The sequence below is a fragment of the Phocoena sinus genome, chromosome 11 (assembly GCF_008692025.1).
Source record: "Phocoena sinus isolate mPhoSin1 chromosome 11, mPhoSin1.pri, whole genome shotgun sequence".
Classification (NCBI taxonomy): domain Eukaryota; kingdom Metazoa; phylum Chordata; class Mammalia; order Artiodactyla; family Phocoenidae; genus Phocoena; species Phocoena sinus.
In genome coordinates, this window is record NC_045773.1 from 23,855,737 (window position 1) to 23,876,334 (window position 20,598).

General features: G+C 41.7%; 1 protein-coding gene across 3 annotated transcripts in view; it reads right to left on the reverse strand.

The window, feature by feature from the left end:
• SLC25A26 (solute carrier family 25 member 26) overlaps window positions 1–11,250 on the reverse strand; it is a 152,992-nt gene extending 141,742 nt beyond the window's left edge. For 2 of the 3 annotated variants that reach the window (XR_004352178.1, XM_032648474.1), the window contains exon 1: window positions 11,050–11,250. Coding sequence is in view for 1 of the 3 variants with exons in the window: in XM_032648474.1 (XP_032504365.1) it covers window positions 11,050–11,082 (33 nt within the window). In the remaining 2 variants the exon portion in view is untranslated. Of the gene's footprint in view, window positions 1–3,733; window positions 3,830–5,969; window positions 6,026–11,049 lie in introns of those variants that run through there. The other variant, XM_032648475.1, reaches the window with a different exon arrangement.
• Window positions 11,251–20,598: the final 9,348 nt, after the last annotated feature.

The window sequence follows — 20,598 nt, forward strand, 5'->3', positions numbered from 1 at the left end:
AAGAACCAACGCAGCCAAAACTAAATAAAATTTTTAAAAAAAGAAAAAGAAAGAGCAAAGTACATTACCATATACATTAATACCATATGATCAGCCTGAAAGGCATGACAGAACCCCAAAGACCATGCGGGATACTCTGCAAATGACCTAAAAAGTTGTCACCAAAAGAACACAGAGATGTGCCAGTAGAGCACCACAAGTGGGAGTAAAAGAATGACAAAGTGGGATTTCTTCCCAGATATAAAGGTGGTCTTTTCTAAGTCAAGGGAAAAAGTTCACAAGTAACGTAGCAAAGTTAAAAAGAAAAAAAAAAGCCAACTTTTTCAACACTCTTCTCACTTATTCTTTAAGGATTTTATAAAATTCAGTAGGTAATAAAATATTTTGCCTGCCTCTTCATTTTCTCAAAACACAAGAACTAAAATCTTGGTGAGAATGACTGATATGACTGGTTTCTTTAAAAATAGCTGCACTTCATTCTAATTTTCTCTTTAATCTTAGGAGAGGGTTCAGAGAGATGCTTGCTATCTACTGCTAAATTTTAATCAATAAGTGAATTACTCTTTTAATCTATTTGGCTACTTTGCATGCATTGATTCTCCAGCCCTCCTTTCATCAAAATTCTAATCATCTGAGAATAAAATGACCAGATTGAATCTATTTATCTAGTAAATCATGAATCAAGAGTTACTAATTGCTTCTGTGGATTTCAAACTTCTATAACTCAAATGTCACTTAAGTTCATGAGACTGAAAAAAATGCTGCTAAAAGAACATTAAGAATTACCTATGTATTTAGACACATAGCAACATATCTAAGATTTAAACAAAAACTTTAAGGAATGCTTATAATTTTTCATCAAGCCAGCATCAACTGAATTATAAGGGACTCTACTAATTTTTTTTCTTTAGCCTGAGAAATTTGTTTTATCTATGATCACTTATCAAAAATGTTATCAGGTGGGACTTCCCTGGCAGTCCAGCGATTAAGACTCCATGCTTCCACTGCAGGGGACATGGGTTCGATCCCTGGTCAAGGAGCTAAGATCTTGCATGCCATGCAGTGCGGCAAAAAAATCTTTAAAAATTTTAAAACAATTTTTAAAAAAGGTTATCAGGCAAAGGGTTAGTTTCAAGATTTATGGTAGCTTACACTGAAAATCCTAAGTGCTAGACAAAATCCAAAGAAAGAGAACATAAACCAGATAACCACCAAGCCTTACCAGAGCATAACAATTTATTGAGACCTTGATATCATATAGATAAAATACACAGCACCGCCTTAATTTAAAAATGGAAAAAGTGCTGGCAGGCTGTAGAGAGGAAGTGTATAATTAGTGAAATTAGACCCTTTGAAATTCCTCTGGGAGTTGAAAAAAAGTCAAGATTACATGAAGCTGGCAAAACAGAAAGAAACAAAGCAAAAACAAAAAAACTCACTCCTGCTCAACTACAGGACAAAATCAAACCATCCGTCTAATTTAACTAAGCAAAATCATCACAGGCCCCTGGCCTAGACCACAACTAAAAAGAACCAGGCAAAACATTAACATGGCTTCTCGGGGAAACATCCCTCCCTGACATTCTCAGTTTCCCCACAACAAAGTGGCCACCAGTGACTTTAACCACCTCATTGGAGAGCTGTGGCTTCTGCTTCCTGTGATACTTGCCTTCTTCCCCCTCCACCATCCATTCTCCCCACAGCGCTCCTTCACCCTCTACACTAACGTTGTCTGTGTAAAATACAAATTTCAATTTCATCTTGACACTCTTCAAAGTTTCCAAAAGCCCTTAGGATGAAGAACAAAATCACAGTACAGCCTACAAGGCTCTAGAAGTTCTGTCCCCCATCTACCTCTCCACCCTTAACTCCATCGTTAGCCCTTTGCTGGGTACCTTCTTACCACCTTGATCTCTCTTTTCCTCCAAGTCATCTGATTTTCCTCATTTCTAGGACTGTGTCCCTAATCCCCCAGTCTAGGTTTACACCGTCATGTCTCCACACACTGATCAGAATTCTAATTCTGTAGTTGAGCATCTGACCATTTCTTCAAAGACTGTATGTTCCACGAAACTATAAGATCCATACCTGTTTTGTTCACCAGTATGTTCCCAGCACCCAGTACATAGTAGGCACTCAATAACTATTTGAAAAACACATAAATTAATGACTATAACAAAAGGTTACTAACCATATCTTAGAAGGTACTACAAAGCAACCTAAAAAAGGTACATCAAATTTTTTAAAAATTGCAAAACACAGGACCAAACAATTCCCAAAAGAAAAAATATAAACAGCCAACAAAATTATGAAAATATGCTTCCCCATCATCAGTGATCAAATAAAAACAAAAATTTTAATTTCCCAATTACATTATAAAAGATTAAAGATATGGAAATAGTTACGGGTATTAACATAAACAAATTATTATAATCTATTGAAGGACAATTTGGCAAAATGAAAATTTTAAACTATAATATACTTGATCCAGTTATTTTATTTTTAAACATTTCTTCCACAAAAATAAGTTCATAAATATACAAGAATGTTTACTACAGAATTCTTTCTAACAGTAAAAAACTAGAAATAACCTATTAAGTTGCATTATATCAGAATAACGGATTGCTACACAGCCTTTAAAAGAATGAGATCAACCTGAACTTGCTGATAAAGAAACATGTTATATTCTTAAATTAATCAAATAAGCTACAGAACAATATATGCTGTATAATCCCATCTTTCAAAGAAATGTGTTATTTTTTTGTCTATGCATAATCAGAAGTCTGGAACCACACACACCAAACTGTTAGAAGTTATTATCTCAAAAAAAAAAAAAAAAAAAAAAAGAAGTTATTATCTCTGTGGAAAAACATTTGGGATGAGGAGTATTTTTATTATTATCTTGCTGATTTTTGTATTGTTCAAGTTTTGCAATGAGTACTAAAAACATACAAAAGTAGAGCTACTCAAATTAATATTCCCTCACCAAAAAAAAAAAAAACAACAACCCAAATTCACTGGTCACATTTGGTATACAGTAGGCACTCAGTAAGGGGTAACTCAGAACCTCGACCCCTGGACCCTAAACTACCTGTTCAGCTTCATCCCGCACACTCTTGATCTTGAGCCTCCTCCACTCTGACTAGTCTGTTTCCCAAAAACATCCTGAAACTTATCAATTCTGTGCTCCTGCTTAGGTTTTTCTCTCAGCCTGGAAGGCCCTTCCAATGCCTCTTGTCTCCTGTATACTACAGCCAGCAGACCACCTGCTCCCCCCGGGCCATTACCTACACACAAATACATACACATACACACACACACACACACACACCTGCCAAACTCCATTTCATTGTTAAGACTGTGACCAAACGCCATATCCCTCCCAAAGCCTTTCCCAGTCTCCCAGTCAGAATTAAAGGCTACTTCCTTAACTCCCCCGTATAACTTTGTTTACATTTCACTTTCAGTACTAACCACCATGGCTGACACTAAGATCCTTCAGAGTAGAAGCCAGGTCAGTGACCTTGGCCCTCCTAAATATATAACCCAGTGCCTGGGATGGAGCAGGGCTTCCACGCTTGTTTGTTGGTCTGAATCACATGGAAATGTAAGATGATGAGAAAACACTTTACAGAAAGATTCAACATTCACAAGAAAAACTGCAGCAAATCACTCTCTGGTTGTCCCTGCTGCAGTCTGCCATAGCACTGTGACAAATGAAACCTGGCATTACCTGCTGCTATACTTCTTGGCATTCCACAGCTCCAGTGACAGCTTTGTGGTATATTCAGGGTGTCTTTTCCAGAAATCCTGTGCCTTTCATCACCTCCTGACGGAAAAGACTGCACAGGATCAGTGTTGTTTGGTAAGGCTATTCTCAGGAACACAATAATGGTTCTAGAATTTGACTTGAGTATTCTTCCATTTCTCCAGAAATTCTTTCAGATTAAATATTGCCTTAGACTACAGCTTTGGCAACAGACACGCAGACCTGGCTTCAATCTCAACTGGGTCCCCCTAGGAAAGCTATTAAACCTAGGTAAGCCCACATTTCTTCATGCATGAAAGGGGAAAAATAATAGTACCTATGCTTCACAGAGTTTTTGAGAACTGAGTGAGATTAAATGAGAATTAAATACAACTACATGAGCCTGTTACGTGCTTAGCAAAATGCCTGCCTCAATTACCAATAAGTATGAGTTATCATTTTTACTGTTATGTTACTGTAAATATCCTTCCAAGTTTGCTGATGCCCTATTTCTGACAGGCTAATATTAAAAACCATGTGAAAGACAAAGGAGGACTTGACCAAAGACTGAAGATTACATTCATATATTAAACTGAACTATAAATGTATATACAAAATCAATAAATTCAAGTCTTTCCTTACCAATAATGAATGAAAAGCTTTCCTCAAATTCTGCTCCCTGGACAAGAATCACCCATGGATTCACACAACAGAAAACCAAATCACACGACATGTGCAGGAACGATTCAGCATCAAACTCAAAAAACTGAGAAACACTACTGTTCAAATTTCTTTTTTTTTTTTTTTTTTTTTTTTTTTTTGCGGTATGCGGGCCTCTCACTGTTGTGGCCTCTCCCGTTGCGGAGCACAGGCTCCAGATGCGCAGGCTCAGTGGCCATGGCTCACGGGCCCAGCCGCTCCGCGGCATGTGGGATCTTCCCGGACCGGGGCACGAACCCGCGTCCCCTGCATTGGCAGGCGGACTCTCAACCACTGCGCCGCCAGGGAAGCCCTCAAATTTCTTTATGATGCTTGGATGTGAATTTATGGGTTATTTTTTTTTAACCAGAATACAAAAAAAAAGAGAAGACAAAATTGTAAACATATGATTTCTGCTCTGAAAAAACTGCATAAGCACACATTAAAGTGTTCAGTAAATGGTTACTTTTTATCACCATGCATAATTACATGATTAACTTTTGTTTTATTTTCTGTTAAATGTCTGCTCCCACTTGACTGCACACCCCTGAGGGTAGGGACCATATCTTCCAGGCTCTTGCTCTTCCCAAGTACCAGAGCAAAGGCTCACACATACGTCTGGTTAAACAGGTAACAATACCTGATGCATGGAGGTGGAAAAACTGTGGGTACAACATTTATCTTCCCTCTATTTGGCATTTTGTTACTCAAATTCTGTGTGTATCATTAAAATTTCAATATTTAAAACTTATATCTGGGGCTTCCCTGGGCGCAGTGGTTGAGAGTCCGCCTGCCGATGCAGGGGACCCGGTTTCGTGCCCTGGTCCGGGATGATCCCACATGCCACGGAGCAGCTGGGCCCGTGAGCCATAGCCACTGAGCCTGCGCATCCGGAGCCTGTGCTCCACAACGGGAGAGGCCACAACAGTGAGAGGCCCGCGTACCGCAAAAAAAAAAAAAATTATATCTGAACACACAGCATTTGGTTTGGAAGTGGTACAAAAGCATATTAAGTCATTTACAGCTAAATTTCAGATTCTAAAACTTTCCCAGGACCCCCTCTTATACTGAAAGAAAAATGAGAAAGGAAAGGTAGCTCCATCTCCTAGTATTTGAAATACAGAAGAAACGCCTCCATCACGGCAGTGGTTCTCGATTGTGGCCCCAGACAACTGGTGGTCTCCAAGGGTGCCTTGCATGCTCCACTGATGGATCAAAATTGAGAATATACCTCTGTCTAGGTGACTGCCTACTCAACACAAAAATGAGCAAAAAAAGGAAGACCTGCCCACTGTGACCTAAATGACAGAAAGAAACAAGTCACACAAAGCAAGCTCGAGAACGTGCAGCATAATTCCCAATCCCTTAGAGATTTGGAGTTAATGCTTCATCATCAGATACTAACTTCCTTGACTCCAGAAAGCAGACTAGGAAGCTGCCTTCCAGAAAAGAAACGTATGAGGCAATAAACACTGAAAACGTCCCTTCAACTTCATTCTTATCTTTTCTTCTGTTTTCTTACCCCACCTAAGAAGCCTTGGCAACATAATCCATGCCACTGCCCTCAAGTCCCTTTCTGCCAGTGGTTCTCAGCAGAACGGCAGGTCCAGTGAGAAGACACAAATATTATGAAGAAGCTTTTTCAGAACCACCTCCCTAAAGTAAGAAAAGAAAACAACAAAATAACAATTAAAAAAAAAAACAGTACAAGCAGTCCTTGCTTTGCACAGCACCGACACGCATGCATCTCAGTTGCCATAAGGAACACAAGTCCTCTAACAGGACAGTTGAATTACAGTGACCACAGTGACATTTCACAAAAATGAATGATCGAAAGAGGGAACTGGCCAACAAACATGAAAGCAGGGCAAATAAATGACAAGTGGTTAACACTGAAAGTGACATTCAAATCAAATGTAAAAGGAGTTATAAAAGAATTAGCTGTGGGAATATCGACACTGCTGTCATTGGAGAGATTCCAGACATGCAGCCAGAGGAAAATGAGTGAAGGCGAACTTACCACATACGGGGAAAGAGGCTGGGACGAAAAGGACAAAGATGTCCCAGAGCAAGCTGTGCCAGCAAAAAACTCCACGTTAAAGGAACACTTGTTCTGTATTGCCAGTTATATGACTTAAAATTACTTCTGATACTTTTTTTTTTTTACAAAGAAATACAATCTTAATGTTTTAAATTACAGTGTACTAAATGTAAGTTTTACTTCTTTTTTTTCCGTTTCCCTATACTTCCACAGTCTACAGTAAGAGAGTTATTAACATTGACAAGAATTTTTAAAGGTCGTTAAATAATCATTTTCATCAATTATTAAGATCACTTTGCATGACGTCCACTCGCACATTCATCTTTCCAGCCCCAAATTACACACAAATGACTGCCTGCACTTCACACTGCAGAGCACCAACACTTGCCGAAGTTCCTTCACCTGTAACCCAGTTAAAACTAACTGAGACAATACCCTGAGAAAACCATAAATCAAAGAGTCATGTACCAAAATGTTCATTGCAGCTCTATTTACAATAGCCCAGAGATGGAAACAACCTGAGTGTCCATCATCAGATGAATGGATAAAGAAGATGTGGCACATATATACAATGGAATATTACTCAGCCATAAAAAGAAACGAAATTGAGCTATTTGTAATGAGGTGGATAGACCTAGAGTCTGTCATACAGATTGAAGTAAGTCAGAAAGAGAAAGTCAAATACCATATTGTAACACATATATATGGAATTTAAGAAAAAAATGTCATGAAAAACCTAGGGGTAAGACAGGAATAAAGATACAGACCTACCAGAGAATGGACTTGAGGATATGGGGAGCAGGAAGGGTAAGCTGTGACAAAGCGAGAGAGAGGCATGGACATATATACACTACCAAACGGAAGGTAGATAGCTAGTGGGAAGCAGCCGCATAGCACAGGGATATCAGCTCGGTGCTTTGTGACCGCCTGGAGGGGTGGGATAGGGAGGGTGGGAGGGAGGGAGACGCAAGAGGGAAGAGATATGGGAACATATGTATATGTATAACTGATTCACTTTGTTATGAAGCAGAAACTAACACACTACTGTAAAGCAATTATACTCCAATAAAGATGTAAAATAAATAAAAATTTTTTTTAAATTAAAAAAAATAAAGTAACTGAGACAGGGATGCTTTCGGTTTCACTCAAGTAACAACCCAGATGAACTACAAGGTCGATGAAACTGCTAAGTACTGAAAGGGAGAGAAGAGTCAGGCTGGAAGGAAAGAGTGGTTTGGAGGTATGTTTGTTTGTTTTGCATTGAAAAAAGTAGAAGAGGGCTTCCCTGGTGGCACAGTGGTTGAGAGTCCGCCTGCTGATGCAGGGGACACAGGTTCGTGCCCCGGTCTGGGAGGATCCCACATGCCGCGGAGCGGCTGGACCCGTGAGCCATGACCGCTGAGTCTGCACGTCCGGAGCTTGTGCTCCGCAACAGGAGAGGCCACAACAGTGAGAGGCCTGCGTACCGCAAAAATAAAAAAAAAAAATTGAAGAAAAAAGTAAGGCTACTATCAAAATTATTTCATTCCATCTTGGAGGATTTCAATACAGCTTTTTTTGTTTGTTTTTAAGGAATGGAATAAAGCCAGCCCTCCATATCCTGGGGTTCCGCATCGTCAGATTCAACCAAATGCAGATTCAAAATATTTGCAAAAAGAATTCCAGAAAGTTCCGAAAAGCAAAACTTGAATTTGCTGCATGCAGGCAACTATTTTCATAACATTTATATTGTATTTACAACTACTTACACAGTATTTACCTTGTATTAGGTATAATAAGTAATCTAGAAATGATTTAAAGTATACAGGAGGATGTGCATAGGTTACATGCAAATACTACATCATTTTATATAAGGGACTTGAGCATCTGTGTATTTTGGTATCCACAGCGGACCTGGAAACAACTCCCCTTGGCTACCAAGTTTTAATTAGGCATGAACCAGATGTATACAGGTACAGTGTTGTATTTTTTCTTTTTTTTTAATCTCATAAGCATTTTCCATGTTACTATTATAGCACATACTCTTCACAAGCACTGTTACCAATGGCCCCTAAATAGTCCATGAAATGCATCTATCATCATTTACCTAACCACTCCTCTTTTATTTCATGTTTTCCTATTACCTTCACTGAGCTAAATGTTATGAACATCTCTAGGTCACTAATACTTATTTCAAACTGCTCTCCTAAAAGCATGCACCAGTGACTGTACTCTTGGAGGTTTTTTTCTGAATAGTCTGCTCTGTTCTCCGAATGAAAACTTAACATGCCAGAAGTTCTCTCCCTATTCAGCTCTACAGCCCTTCAATCCTGCTCCAGAAACTTCAGGAAGGAAACAGGTAAATATGTGCTCTACGTCAGGCTCCGTACTACATCTCACTTAATCCTTAGAAGCCGAGGCTCAAGACTTCTGCAAACGTGAAGCTGCATTCATTCACCCAACAAGTACTGAGTGCCTTCGAAGTGTCAGGCATTGGTCACACGGTAGTAAACAAAACAGAACTCCCTGAGGAGTGCTTAGCCTCCTCAAAGACGCTCCCAACCATTAAAAAAAAAAGGGGGGGGCCCTTCCATTTCCGGACTACTTCAATAATAAAACCCTCTAATGGCTTTCGTTATGCTTTATATAAAATCCAAATTCCTTTCCACTGCCCACCAAGTCTCACCTCGGCAGGCTTTGTCTAGCTCTCCAACAGCAGCCTCTGTCACACTACCCTCACCCACTAGGCCTCAGCCACCACATTCACATCCTGAACCCTTTCCACCTGAGGATTTTCTCACGTGCTGCTCCCTCTGAACTTTCCCCTCTGCTCATCAGAATGACTAGCCCCTTACCTGTTAGGTCTTAGCTTAAACGTTAGCTCCTCAGGGCCTTCCTAGGGCACTCCATCTAAAGTAGGTTTCCCAATATTATTCTCTCTCTCTCCCACCTCAGTTCATTCCTTTCACAGTACTTATCATATAGCCTTGGTTTGTTTGCCATCAAATCTCCAAGGGCAATCACAGTACCAGTAAACAGAACACATGGCAGATAAACTGCATGCTAAATGAATTCACCAGGAATGAGCTCTAACTTCCTTGAAACTTCTACCAATCGATCCCAATTTTACCCTCTGTAACTACGAAAAAAGAAGTATGCATGTGTACCCTTCTTTAATAAAATAAATTTTAATACAATTTTTTTTTTTGTTAACTCTGACACTCACCTGTTTTTAGCAACTGCTACTGTTGCTGACTTCAGCGATAGTCTCAAGGAGCAGTAAATGGAATCCCAGGTTACACTGCTTGGAATCTGAGCTCCAACACTTACACACACGAAATGTATCTCACTTGTGTGACTTTGGACAAATTATCTAACATACTATTCCTCAGTTCCCTCATTTGGAAAACTAGGATAAGACTTCAATTGTTTGTCAGGCTTAAATGAGATGATGTATGTAAAGAGCCTACCCTAGTTCCCGTCAGAGCAATGTGGATTGTCATAAGTACTACTGCCATCTCACCAGCTGGACAGGAAAACGTCTTCAACGGGGTAACATACTTCTTTGCATCTCTAAAACCTAGCTTCTACAAATATCAACAAATCTAGATTTAAAACCATCATTCCACCAGTCTGGGTAAGATCCCCGTTCCACATCTTTCCATACACTCTGAAACTAACCCTCATCGTCATTTATGATAACACTCATTTTACCCCTTATGCCTCCACCACCTGACCCGTGCGGCCAGGTCTATCTTGTTCACCATGTTATCTCCAACACCTGCAAAAACATTTGATAATTAAACGAAGAAAGTCCTCTAGGCCTCCATCTCTCAGGAAAAGCTTTTGAAAAGGTTCTTGTCTATTTTCTGCCTCTGCCCGCTCTCCTACAGTGAAAACATAGGCAGCCAATCTGTCTTGTTCACTACTGTATCTAGTATCCCCTACTGAGCCTGTCCTAAGAAAGGTTTCAAAGTATTTATTAAAGGATTTGGGGGATGGGGGTTGATGTTAAGACACGTTGATTCTCGTTGTTTTCTAAGGAATTAAACACCACTAACGTACTGGCTCAACGCGCGGCTATTTGTGCTCATCAGTATATACCATACCCAAAGCCTAGAAAAATGCTCGGAAGCAAACTAAGCAGATTATATGTAAGATGAATGAATCGATACGTCATTTTCCGAGACTGAAAAAAGATACAGCAAAATGAAACCACAGTCTTGACCAGGTCTGTGAGCGACTCAAGAGTTTTGTTACATATATTTCATTCATTGCCAAGCTCTCCAGAGTATAGTTACAGTATACAATTGAAACTTTTCTTTTTCCGTTAGGTAAACCGCGGTGCGGAAGACTATGAGTCAAGCGGCACCCCTATCCCATCCCCGTCTCTTTCTGTCACACAAGTAGGAAACTCAGAACCTTGACACGAGGCCCAGCGCGGCCCAGGCGCCCCGTGCTTCCTCCCAGACCGGGTGACCGGTGACCCGGGGATGATTCAGCGCGCAAAACCGGAAGGAGGTGCTAGGACAGGGAAGCCTCCGACACCCCTAGCGCCCCCACTCTACCGCCCGGTACTCACCACCAGCGAGGCTGTGAACCCAGGCCGGTCCATGGCCACATAGACTCAGTCAAGGTTATAATTCAAAGCTGAGCCGACTCAGGTCGTGGGCCCCTGCACTGGGCGCCGCCATCTTGGAGGCGGGGCATGTAACGCCGGCAATACCGTGGCTACGTGAGGTTGAACCACAACGAGTACACAATTACACGTGCAACCGGGGAAGCTGGGCCAGAAGGAGGGCCAGGAAGGAGGGGCGGAGCCTGGAAAGTGTGGTCGAATCAAGTCTCGCGACTCTTCTCTGCCTCCGTTTCCTACAGCTTTTGAGCGGGCCAGGTAGAGGAACTCTCGCGAGCAAACGAGCCTCGACTGGGAACCAGGCGTAGCGAACCCGATGTTGAGGAATGGGTGAAGTCCAACCGTAAACCCAAAAGAGGCGTGGCTATAGTGGAAGGCGGGGCCGTGGAGAGGCAGGACTAGCTTCAGCGGGCGAGACCTGTGGATTCCAATGAGTTATTTGCATTTATCTGTTGGTTTCACCTGTAGAAATTTTGTCTCATTTTCCATAAAACAGACTCATTATCAGAAAATTATTAAATATAGAAAAACATTTCAAAAATTTCCTTACTCGAGCTAAAAATTAATGTCCTCTACTTACCAGCAGTTTTTGCACTTAATATAATTCATTTGTTCGGTTATTTACTTGCTCATCTTGTCAGCTGTAGTATCAGTTGCACACTTCAAAGACCACTTTAAGTACTTAAAGTTTCTTGCCGTGGACTTGCCTTTACATTTTTCAAACAAATACCTTCTAAGTTTCCTTCTATTAAGAGCCAACTGCATCTCAGATGTGGGGCTCTAATACAGCCACTTTGTAAGGTAAGCACCGTTAGCATCCTCATTTTACAGAGAATCCTGATGCCCCAAGAGGTCCACTAACCAACCCAAAGCTAGAGAGAACATAGCAGACTCAGGCTTGAAATTTTAGTTAATGACCTCATCATATTTCTTCAAAACCTTTGCAACAGCCTTAGGTTCTTTGCCTTTCTTCGATGTCTTTCATACCACTTCTATAGTCAATATTCTCTTCTAGTTGAGATGTTCTAGAAAGGATTAGCAGAATGCCTTCAGGGCTTCAAATTCTGAACTCCCAGAAATCTGGGAGTGGCTTACCTGAGTGGTTCTGTTACCGGCCAGGGTTCTTGGACTCCTTAATAAATAGAAATTGAAAACACACCAGACGAGAAATTCAGGCAAGGCTTTATTGGGACTCGTACTGTAGCAGGACGGTGCGAAACAAGTAACAGGTGGCCCTGCTTGCTCCCTGAGGGGAGGGCAAGCTGGTCCCTTACATGGGGCGAGGGTAGGGGCAGGTCCGAGGGTCAGGCTGCAGGGGTGGCTTGGGTGGGGTGCCCATCCTCTTGGTAGTGCTGTGTGCAAGGATCATGTGCGCTACCATGCTTTTGCTCCCGACTCCTCAGATGTGGAAGTTAGCTTTTGGGGCTTTTTGTATCTTGTTCATAATTTGCCCCAAATGTGCATGCACGCAGTTGTTTTTAGCCCTTGGAGTTTCTTTGTATTTGTTGCTTGACGAGACGTTTGTCCAGGTGCAAGCATTGCTGCAAAGGGTCCCAGGTCCCAGGTCCCAGCATGTAACCTAGCAGGACACTACAAGGCCTTCCTGGAATAGACCCCACCCATGTCCCCTGCCTGCCTTTTGTCTGTAGAAAAACTTTAGTCAAAGAATAAATTTAATCAGAGAAGTGAGAAAATGCAGAAAGAAAGGAACACAGTCAAGCAAGACAAAATAATAATACTTTGGCCATTAAACAAAGTCAAGGACATTTAGTTCTTCCCCAAGGTCTATAGATAATATTCAGAGCCTTGTCCTTTGAGCTGTTCTGCAGATACTGAAACCGCCACCAGGTGGAAGAAGTTAACCGTATGCTGCCCACAAGCACGTAGACCCCAGACCGGCTGGAACCAGAAGGTTGATGATGCTGACTCCCAATTTCCTCACCACCAACCAATCAGAAGAATGTCCACGAGCTGATCACGCCCTGCTCCCTGAACACTATTAAAGACTCCTCACTACCCCCGTCCAGGGTGGGACATACAGTCTTAGGGGCATTAGCCTGTTGTGGTCCCCTTTGCCTGGCAAAGCAATAACGTGATTTCTTTCTACTTCACCCAAAACTCTGTCTCCCAGATTTAATTTGGCACCGGTGTACAGAGGCTAATTTCGGCAACAAGCCTGTCTCAGTTCCGGCTCTGGGTCTTCCTGATGAGGTTGCAGTCAAGGCATCGGCTAGGGCTATATCTGAAGAGTTGTTGGGACTGGAGGATCCACCTCCAAAATGGCCTATTTCCATACCTGCCAAATTAGTGCTAGCTGTTGGCAGTTGGCCTCAGTTCCTCACCACATAGACTTCTCCAGAGGATTGCTTGAGTGTCCTCAGCTGGTTTTCACCAGAGTGAGTGATCTAAGAGAGCAAGACAGAAATGTTATGTTCTCTTCTATCGTTCAGAGGTAAAAGCTTCATCAGGTATTACATGATGCCACTGGAAACCCTTTAGGAAATACAGATGTACAAACATGACCTGGGGACTTCCTTTCATGAAATGCTTACAGAAAGATCCATTACCACTTGTGCATGCCTTTTAAATGGAACGTTACAATGCACTGTCATTGTCACCACATTGCAGGCAGAGTATATCCTCAGATCTTCTAGTTAAAAAATCTACCAAATGAGATAAGTACTGCTTTGCACCAAACATGTGAAATTATACTAATAATATTGTCTTCCTCAATTAAATCTACCACTGTAAGCCAAGTTCACTTTAGTTCCGAAATATTCGTAGTATTTACAAAAATTATCAGGAGGTCAAAAACAATACATCAAACAAAACAAATTAGGTCCAGCTTAGGGGAAATAAAGGACATAATCTTTAGCCAGAACTAGACCCAAGCTCCAAGTTCCTGATCTTTATTGAAAAATAAAATAATAGAATCATTTGCAATAAAAATATTCATGTATCTTAACCCATATGCATATTTTAACCCATATGCAAAAATATATATAACGGAAAGGAACCCCTTAAGTAATAAAATCAAGGTTATACTTTCCATGTGGATTTGTGTTTCCATTTTGAATCAGTGAGGAAAACAAAAAAAGACTGTCCTTTCAATAAATGGCTTTGGGACAGTTAGATAACTATTTAGAAGAAAATTATGTTTCATCCCTGTCTCACACTTTACCTCCAAAAACAGTTCCAAATAGATTAAAATTCTCACTTGATATAATTTATTAGAGTACTAGAAGGAAAAGGTAAATATTTTAATATTCTTGAGGTAAAGAAACAGGTTTATGTATGAGATTTTTTTTTAACTAGGAAAAATATTTGCAGCACGTATGACAACAATTCTTAATTCTAAATAGTTCCTATAAATCAATAAGAAAAACACCAATACCAATAGAAAAAAATGGGGAAAGTCACAAAGGAAGAAAAATAAGTAGCTAATGAACATGTGAAAATATTTTAAATTCCTTAATAACATGAAAATTTAAACAATACAGCACTTTTCAAACCTATCAAATAGGCAAAGATTTTTATAGGGGGAGCATCAAAGCAACTTTTATGGTGAGTGATATGACAAGATATATCAAAACCCTAAAAAATCTTCTTTGTCCTCAATTGTTCTACTTATTGCATTGTACTCTAAGGAATTATATTTTTTTAATCCATAGAAATATGACTATAAGCATATTCATTTCACCGTTTTCATAACAAAAGACGAATTTTTATACAACCAAAAATGTTCATCATTGCATGATTGAGATAATCTGGTTATAGTATCCATACGTAGCTATTTAAAACCATGATGTAGGAGAATCTTTAATGATATAGAAGGATGGTCAAAATAAAAACAGTGGCACAAGAGCATTTGCATATGCTGGTTTCTGTCCTTATGCCCCCCAGCAGATCCACTCCCTACTTTCTCTTCTTTTGTTTTCTGTCCTAGAAAGCTGACCAGTAGGAACTGCCCCCTGGTTTCCGGTAGCGTTTGGCCAATGAGAGTCATCGGCAGATCTGAGGATGGCCAGAGAAAGAGGTCAGGGTATTTCTTCTCTGCTCCCTCCCTGCCTCAACCCAGTTCTGGCAGGTGTTGCATTCCCCTACAACACTGCTACTATGAAACAGCCTCCTCTCTGGCTCCCTTTCTCTTTTAGGTCTAGGGAGGATAATGGCTTCCCACTGTTGTAAACCCTGGCTGCCTCTTCGTACCTTATTGATTTTCCTAACACTGCCCAAGTTTCTCTTCAAAATCCCAGGTGGGTGGGTGCCTTCTGTTTGCTGCTAGAACTCTGACTGACAAAAGACACTCTAACCCGATTTTTGTAAACATTTACATACTAGTTCTCGATTGCTGCATAACAAACTACCCCAATACTTAGCAGCTTAAAACAACAAACAGGTACCATCTCAGAGTTTCCGTGGGTCTGAAATCTGGGCCTAGCTAGGCCTGGCTGGCTCATAATCTCTCATGAGACTGCAGTTATGCTGTCAGCCAGCACTACAGTCCCAACTGATGGCTCGAATGGAAATCCACTTCTAAGCTCTCTCACGTGGCTGTTGGCAGGATTCAGCTCCGCACAGGTTGTTGGAGTGAGGGGCTCAATTCCTCAATATCTGTTGACTGGAGTCCTCCCTCAGTTCCTTGCCCCGAGGGCCTCTCCGTGTGGGAGTTTGCAACACAGCCCCTGGCTTCCATCAGAGCGAGAGAGCACCCAAGATAGAAGCCACAATCTTTTGTAACCTAATCACACTCAAGGGGAGCGGATTATACGAGGGCATGAATATAAGGCAGCAGCAATCAGTGGGGACAATCTTAGAGGCAATATATATAATTTACAAATGCACAGAAAAAAATCTATATGATGACGAGTTATCTTTGGGGCCATTAAAAATGATGTCTGTTTTCTTCTTGTGTTACTGGCCATTTCTAACGAATAAATAGTACTGCTGCAGCTATTACCATCAGATATTGTTGCTGACCTACCTCCAGCTGACAGCCACTCACATGATATTGCTTAATTTCTTTGCCTTTTCCATGAGCAAGTTGATATCAACCTGCCTAGATTTTACAAAGCGTGAATCAGTTATCTCCCATAATTGGGTTTTGTTCAATATTTGACCCCAGATGAAGCTCTGACTAGGTTTCCAAAACATATATAAAAATAATCAGGATGAAATTTGCTCAGCTAATTTTTACATTCTCTGACAAACATCTCCACTCTTTTGGACATGGAAATTAACCTAAAACCTTGTGCCTTGTGCATTAACTACCCATCAGTTTGGTAAGCCTGTCACACCGATATATAACACCAAACTGCCCTTGCTGTAATTGCTCCCCTCTGTTGAAGTGGCAACTGATAATTATAGGTCGCCCTTGTGACACTTATCTGACACAGATGACGACAGCAAATGATTTTTCTCAGTCACTGACTATTGTTATATTGAAGGGCAAATCGAGCTATTTTTCTCTCTGCAGTAGAGGAAATAATGGGAAAACAGAAATGGGGTTCGTGATCTTCCCATTACAGGAATTTAAAACAAAACTGTCCACCGTTAAACAACAATCTTCTGGCTAATCACAAATAAGAACCTTTACTATTCTTCAAATTAATTCCATCAGCAAGTGCTAACCAGTTATTGTGTGTCCATAATGGCCTTTTTTCTTTCTAAACATCTGACCCTCCCAACTTCATTTTTTATCATGGTGTTCCATGATTCTTACAATCTTCTGGTTTAAGAAGCCTGCCTCTTGTCCAATTTCGTATTTATCCTTGATGCCGAAACCACTGCCTAATCCTTCAGAGGCTTTCCTCCTCTCCTTTCTGCAAAACTGAAGGCTCTGGTTTAAGCCTTCAAAAATCATAACTTAATGACTAAACCAGTCATAGAAACCTTCTCCTGTCTCCGTATCCCCATTTCTAGTTCATCTGGACAGCTCTGCAAGAGTTAAAAAAAAAAAAAAAAGGAACCATCTTATATCAGGCTCTGTGTCAATGACTGACCATGTCCCTATTTATTTTCTCACTTAATCCAAACTGTCAACCTGTGACGACTTAGGTATTATAATCAAGCCTGGACTCCTGGTTTCCTGTAAAACCCAAACGGAAGTCTTTGACTTCCATGACTGTCTTTGGAAGACAGTTTGTTACAAAGCTAAACGTAGTCTTAACATATGATCTGGGAATTGTGCTCCATGGTATTTACTCAAATTAGTTGAAAACTTATGTCCACACAAAAATCTGCAAATGGATGTTTGCAGCAGCTATAACCACAATTGCCAAAACTTGGAAGCAACCAAGACATCATTTAGTAAGTGAATGGATAAGTAGACTGTGGTCTATCCAGGCAACAGAATGGTATTCAGTGTTAAAAAGAAATGAGCTATCAAGCCGTGAATAAAGACATGTTGGAACCTTCAATGCATACTACAATGCTAAGTGAGACAAGCCAGTCTGAAAATGCTGTATACTGTATGATTCCAACATTCTGGAAAAGGCAAAACTATGGAGACCGTAAAAAGAGATCAGTGGTTGCCAAAGGTTAAAGAGAGGGAGAGATAAGTAGGTGGGGCACAGAGAATTCTCAGGGTAGTGAAACTATTCTTTGCTATGCTATAATGGTTGATACGTATCGTTACAGACTTGTCAAAACCAATAGAATGTACGACACTGAGTGATTCACCCAGTGTAAAGCATGGGTTTGGGAGGATAACGAGGTTGCAATGTAGATTTATCACTTGTAACAGACATACCCCTCTGGTGAGGGATGCTGATTGTGGGGGAGGCTGTGGGTGTGGGCAGAGGGGAAGGCTGGAGTATATGGGAGCGCTCCACTGAGTGCTCCAAACGGAGTGCTTGCTGCTCACTTTTACTGTGAATCTAAATATGCTCCGAAAGATAACTTCTATTGCAATAATTTCAAAAAAATGAACTCATTGTACTATACCCTGAGATTCCCAATGATAACAAACTTCAGTCAAATTCTATCCTCCTGGGCTTCCCTGGTGGCGCAGGGGTTGAGAGTCCGCCTGCCGATGCAGGGGACGAGGGTTCGTGCCCCGGTCCGGGAGGATCCCACATGCCGCGGAGCGGCTGGGCCCGTGAGCCACGGCCGCTGAACCTGCGCGTCCGGAGCCTGTGCTCCGCAACGGGAGAGGCCACAGCAGTGAGAGGCCCGCATACCGCAAAAAAAAAAAAAAAAAAGACTTATATCTGAACACACAGCATTTGGTTTGGAAGTGGTACAAAAGCATATTAAGTCATTTACAGCTAAATTTCAGATTCTAAAACTTTCCCAGGACCCCCTCTTATACTGAAAGAAAAATGAGAAAGGAAAGGTAGCTCCATCTCCTCGTACTTGAAATACAGAAGAAATGCCTCCATCACGGCAGTGGTTCTATCCTCCTTCTACAGGGGCTGGGGTTGGAGAGGAAGGGGAGAAGGGAGACAGGGAGGGAGGGAGGGAAGGAGAGAGAGGGGGAGGGAGGGAGAGAAGGAGAGAGGGAGCAAGGAGTGTGCAAAGAAAAGAGGAAAAATAAGACAATATATGAAAAGAAAAATATCTTGTCTCTGCTCCATGGGTTGGAGATACTTTTCCTCCAACCCAAATGTTCACAGACAGATGAATGGATAAACAAAATGGGGTGTATACATGATCTCGGAGAGGCAGCAGTGGGTGGTGGCATGAAGCAAGATCGTTTAATTCCCTGCCCAAGAATTGAACCTAGGGAGCCTGGATGAAAACCAGGAATCCCAGTCACCACACCCCCTAGCTTTGGCCTCCAATGAAAAATGCATTTCTCACAAAGGCAAAACTGTGTAAAAACAGGTACAAAGTTTATTATTAGAGACACAGCACAACAACAAGTGGGAGAGCACACAGAGAAACAGTTTGTTTAGTTAGGACAGAAGCAAGGCAGAGATGCACACCGGAGAGGAAGGGTGTGGGCGTCCTCCCGAATGAGGAGGAGCCAGGAAAGAGGTGGTTAGGTCATTCATACAGAGCAGTTCTTCCGGGTCTTTGTTTACCTTTGGCCAATTACCTGGTTTCTTTTTCCACACCTGCCCTGCCCTAGGACCCTACCCAACATGCGTGCGCAACATTTTTCCAAGATGGATTGCAGCCCAGAGGTCTATGGGACGGCCTTAGCATGACGTATTATGGGGTGTGCCCCCTCCTTTTGACCCCCAAGGCGCCTTTCTGCTTTTTTTTTTTTTTTTTTTTTGCGGTACGCGGGCCTCTCACTGCTGCGGCCTCTCCCGCCGTGGAGCACAGGCTCCGGACGCGCAGGCCCAGTGGCCACAGCTCACGGGCCCAGCCGCTCCGCGGCATGCGGGATCCTCCCGGACCGGGGCACGAACCCGTGTCCCCTGCATCAGCAGGCGGACCCTCAACCACTGCGCCACCAGGGATGCCCAGACCTCTTGATATTTTAACAGGGTTTAGTCCCACTCTGTCCCTGCCATAAAAATGTCCAATGTCTGGTTATATACCCTATTTCTGTTGCTGGTTTTTATATCAAGGTGCAGATCTCGAAATATAGACAGGAGTCTGGATATAAATATGTAGTCCTGGAGCCCGTTTGTCTCTTGCTTCAGGAAATGTAAACAGAGGGCTGGGTAATGAATGTCCAGCCTGGAGCCCATCTTCTTCTCACCCCAGGAAGTGTGAACAGGAGGCCAGTTGTCAATGTCTAGCCTGGAGCCCATCTATCTCCTGCCTTATACATACAATGGAATCTTATTCAGCCTTAAAAAGGAAAGAAATTCTGATACACGGACAAACCTTGAAGACATTGTGTTAAGTGAAATAAGCCCTTCACAAAAGGACAAATACTGTAGGGTTCTGACTACAGAGGCACCTAGAGTAGTCAAATTCACAGAGACAGAAAGTAGAAAGCTGGTTGCCAAGAGCTGGAGGGAGGGGCAATGCTTAGTGTTCAACGGGTACAGAATTTCAGTTGGGGAAAGTGAAAAAGTTCTGGGAATGGATGGTGGGAACGGATGGTAGTGATGGTTGCACAATGTGAATGTACTTAATGCCACCGGACCGTACACCGAACAAGGTTAAAACAGTCATTCTTATGTTATGTATATTTTACTAACATAAACAAGACACTTTTTCTTCATAGGAGATGGAACGCATTTAACGCATTTCATTTCAAAGATGAAATGATTCTCAGGCTCACGAAAAAGCTGATGCACAACCAGTAATCTTCAGTCAACCAGTAATCAAAGTTCTCCCTACCCCTTCGATGCTATTCTGCTTCCTAAGTCAGAGTGTCTGGAGGGAAGAGGGGGTGGCGGAGGCAGCAGTAAGTGAAGAGCTCCATTCCACGGGGCAGGGCCCCAGCTCATTCACTGATACGTAAAATGTTTTAAGAATGAAATATATGTAAAGAAGATGTGGCACATATATACAATGGAATATTACTCAGCCATAAAAAGAAACGAAATTGAGCTATTTGTAATGAGGTGGATAGACCTAGAGTCTGTC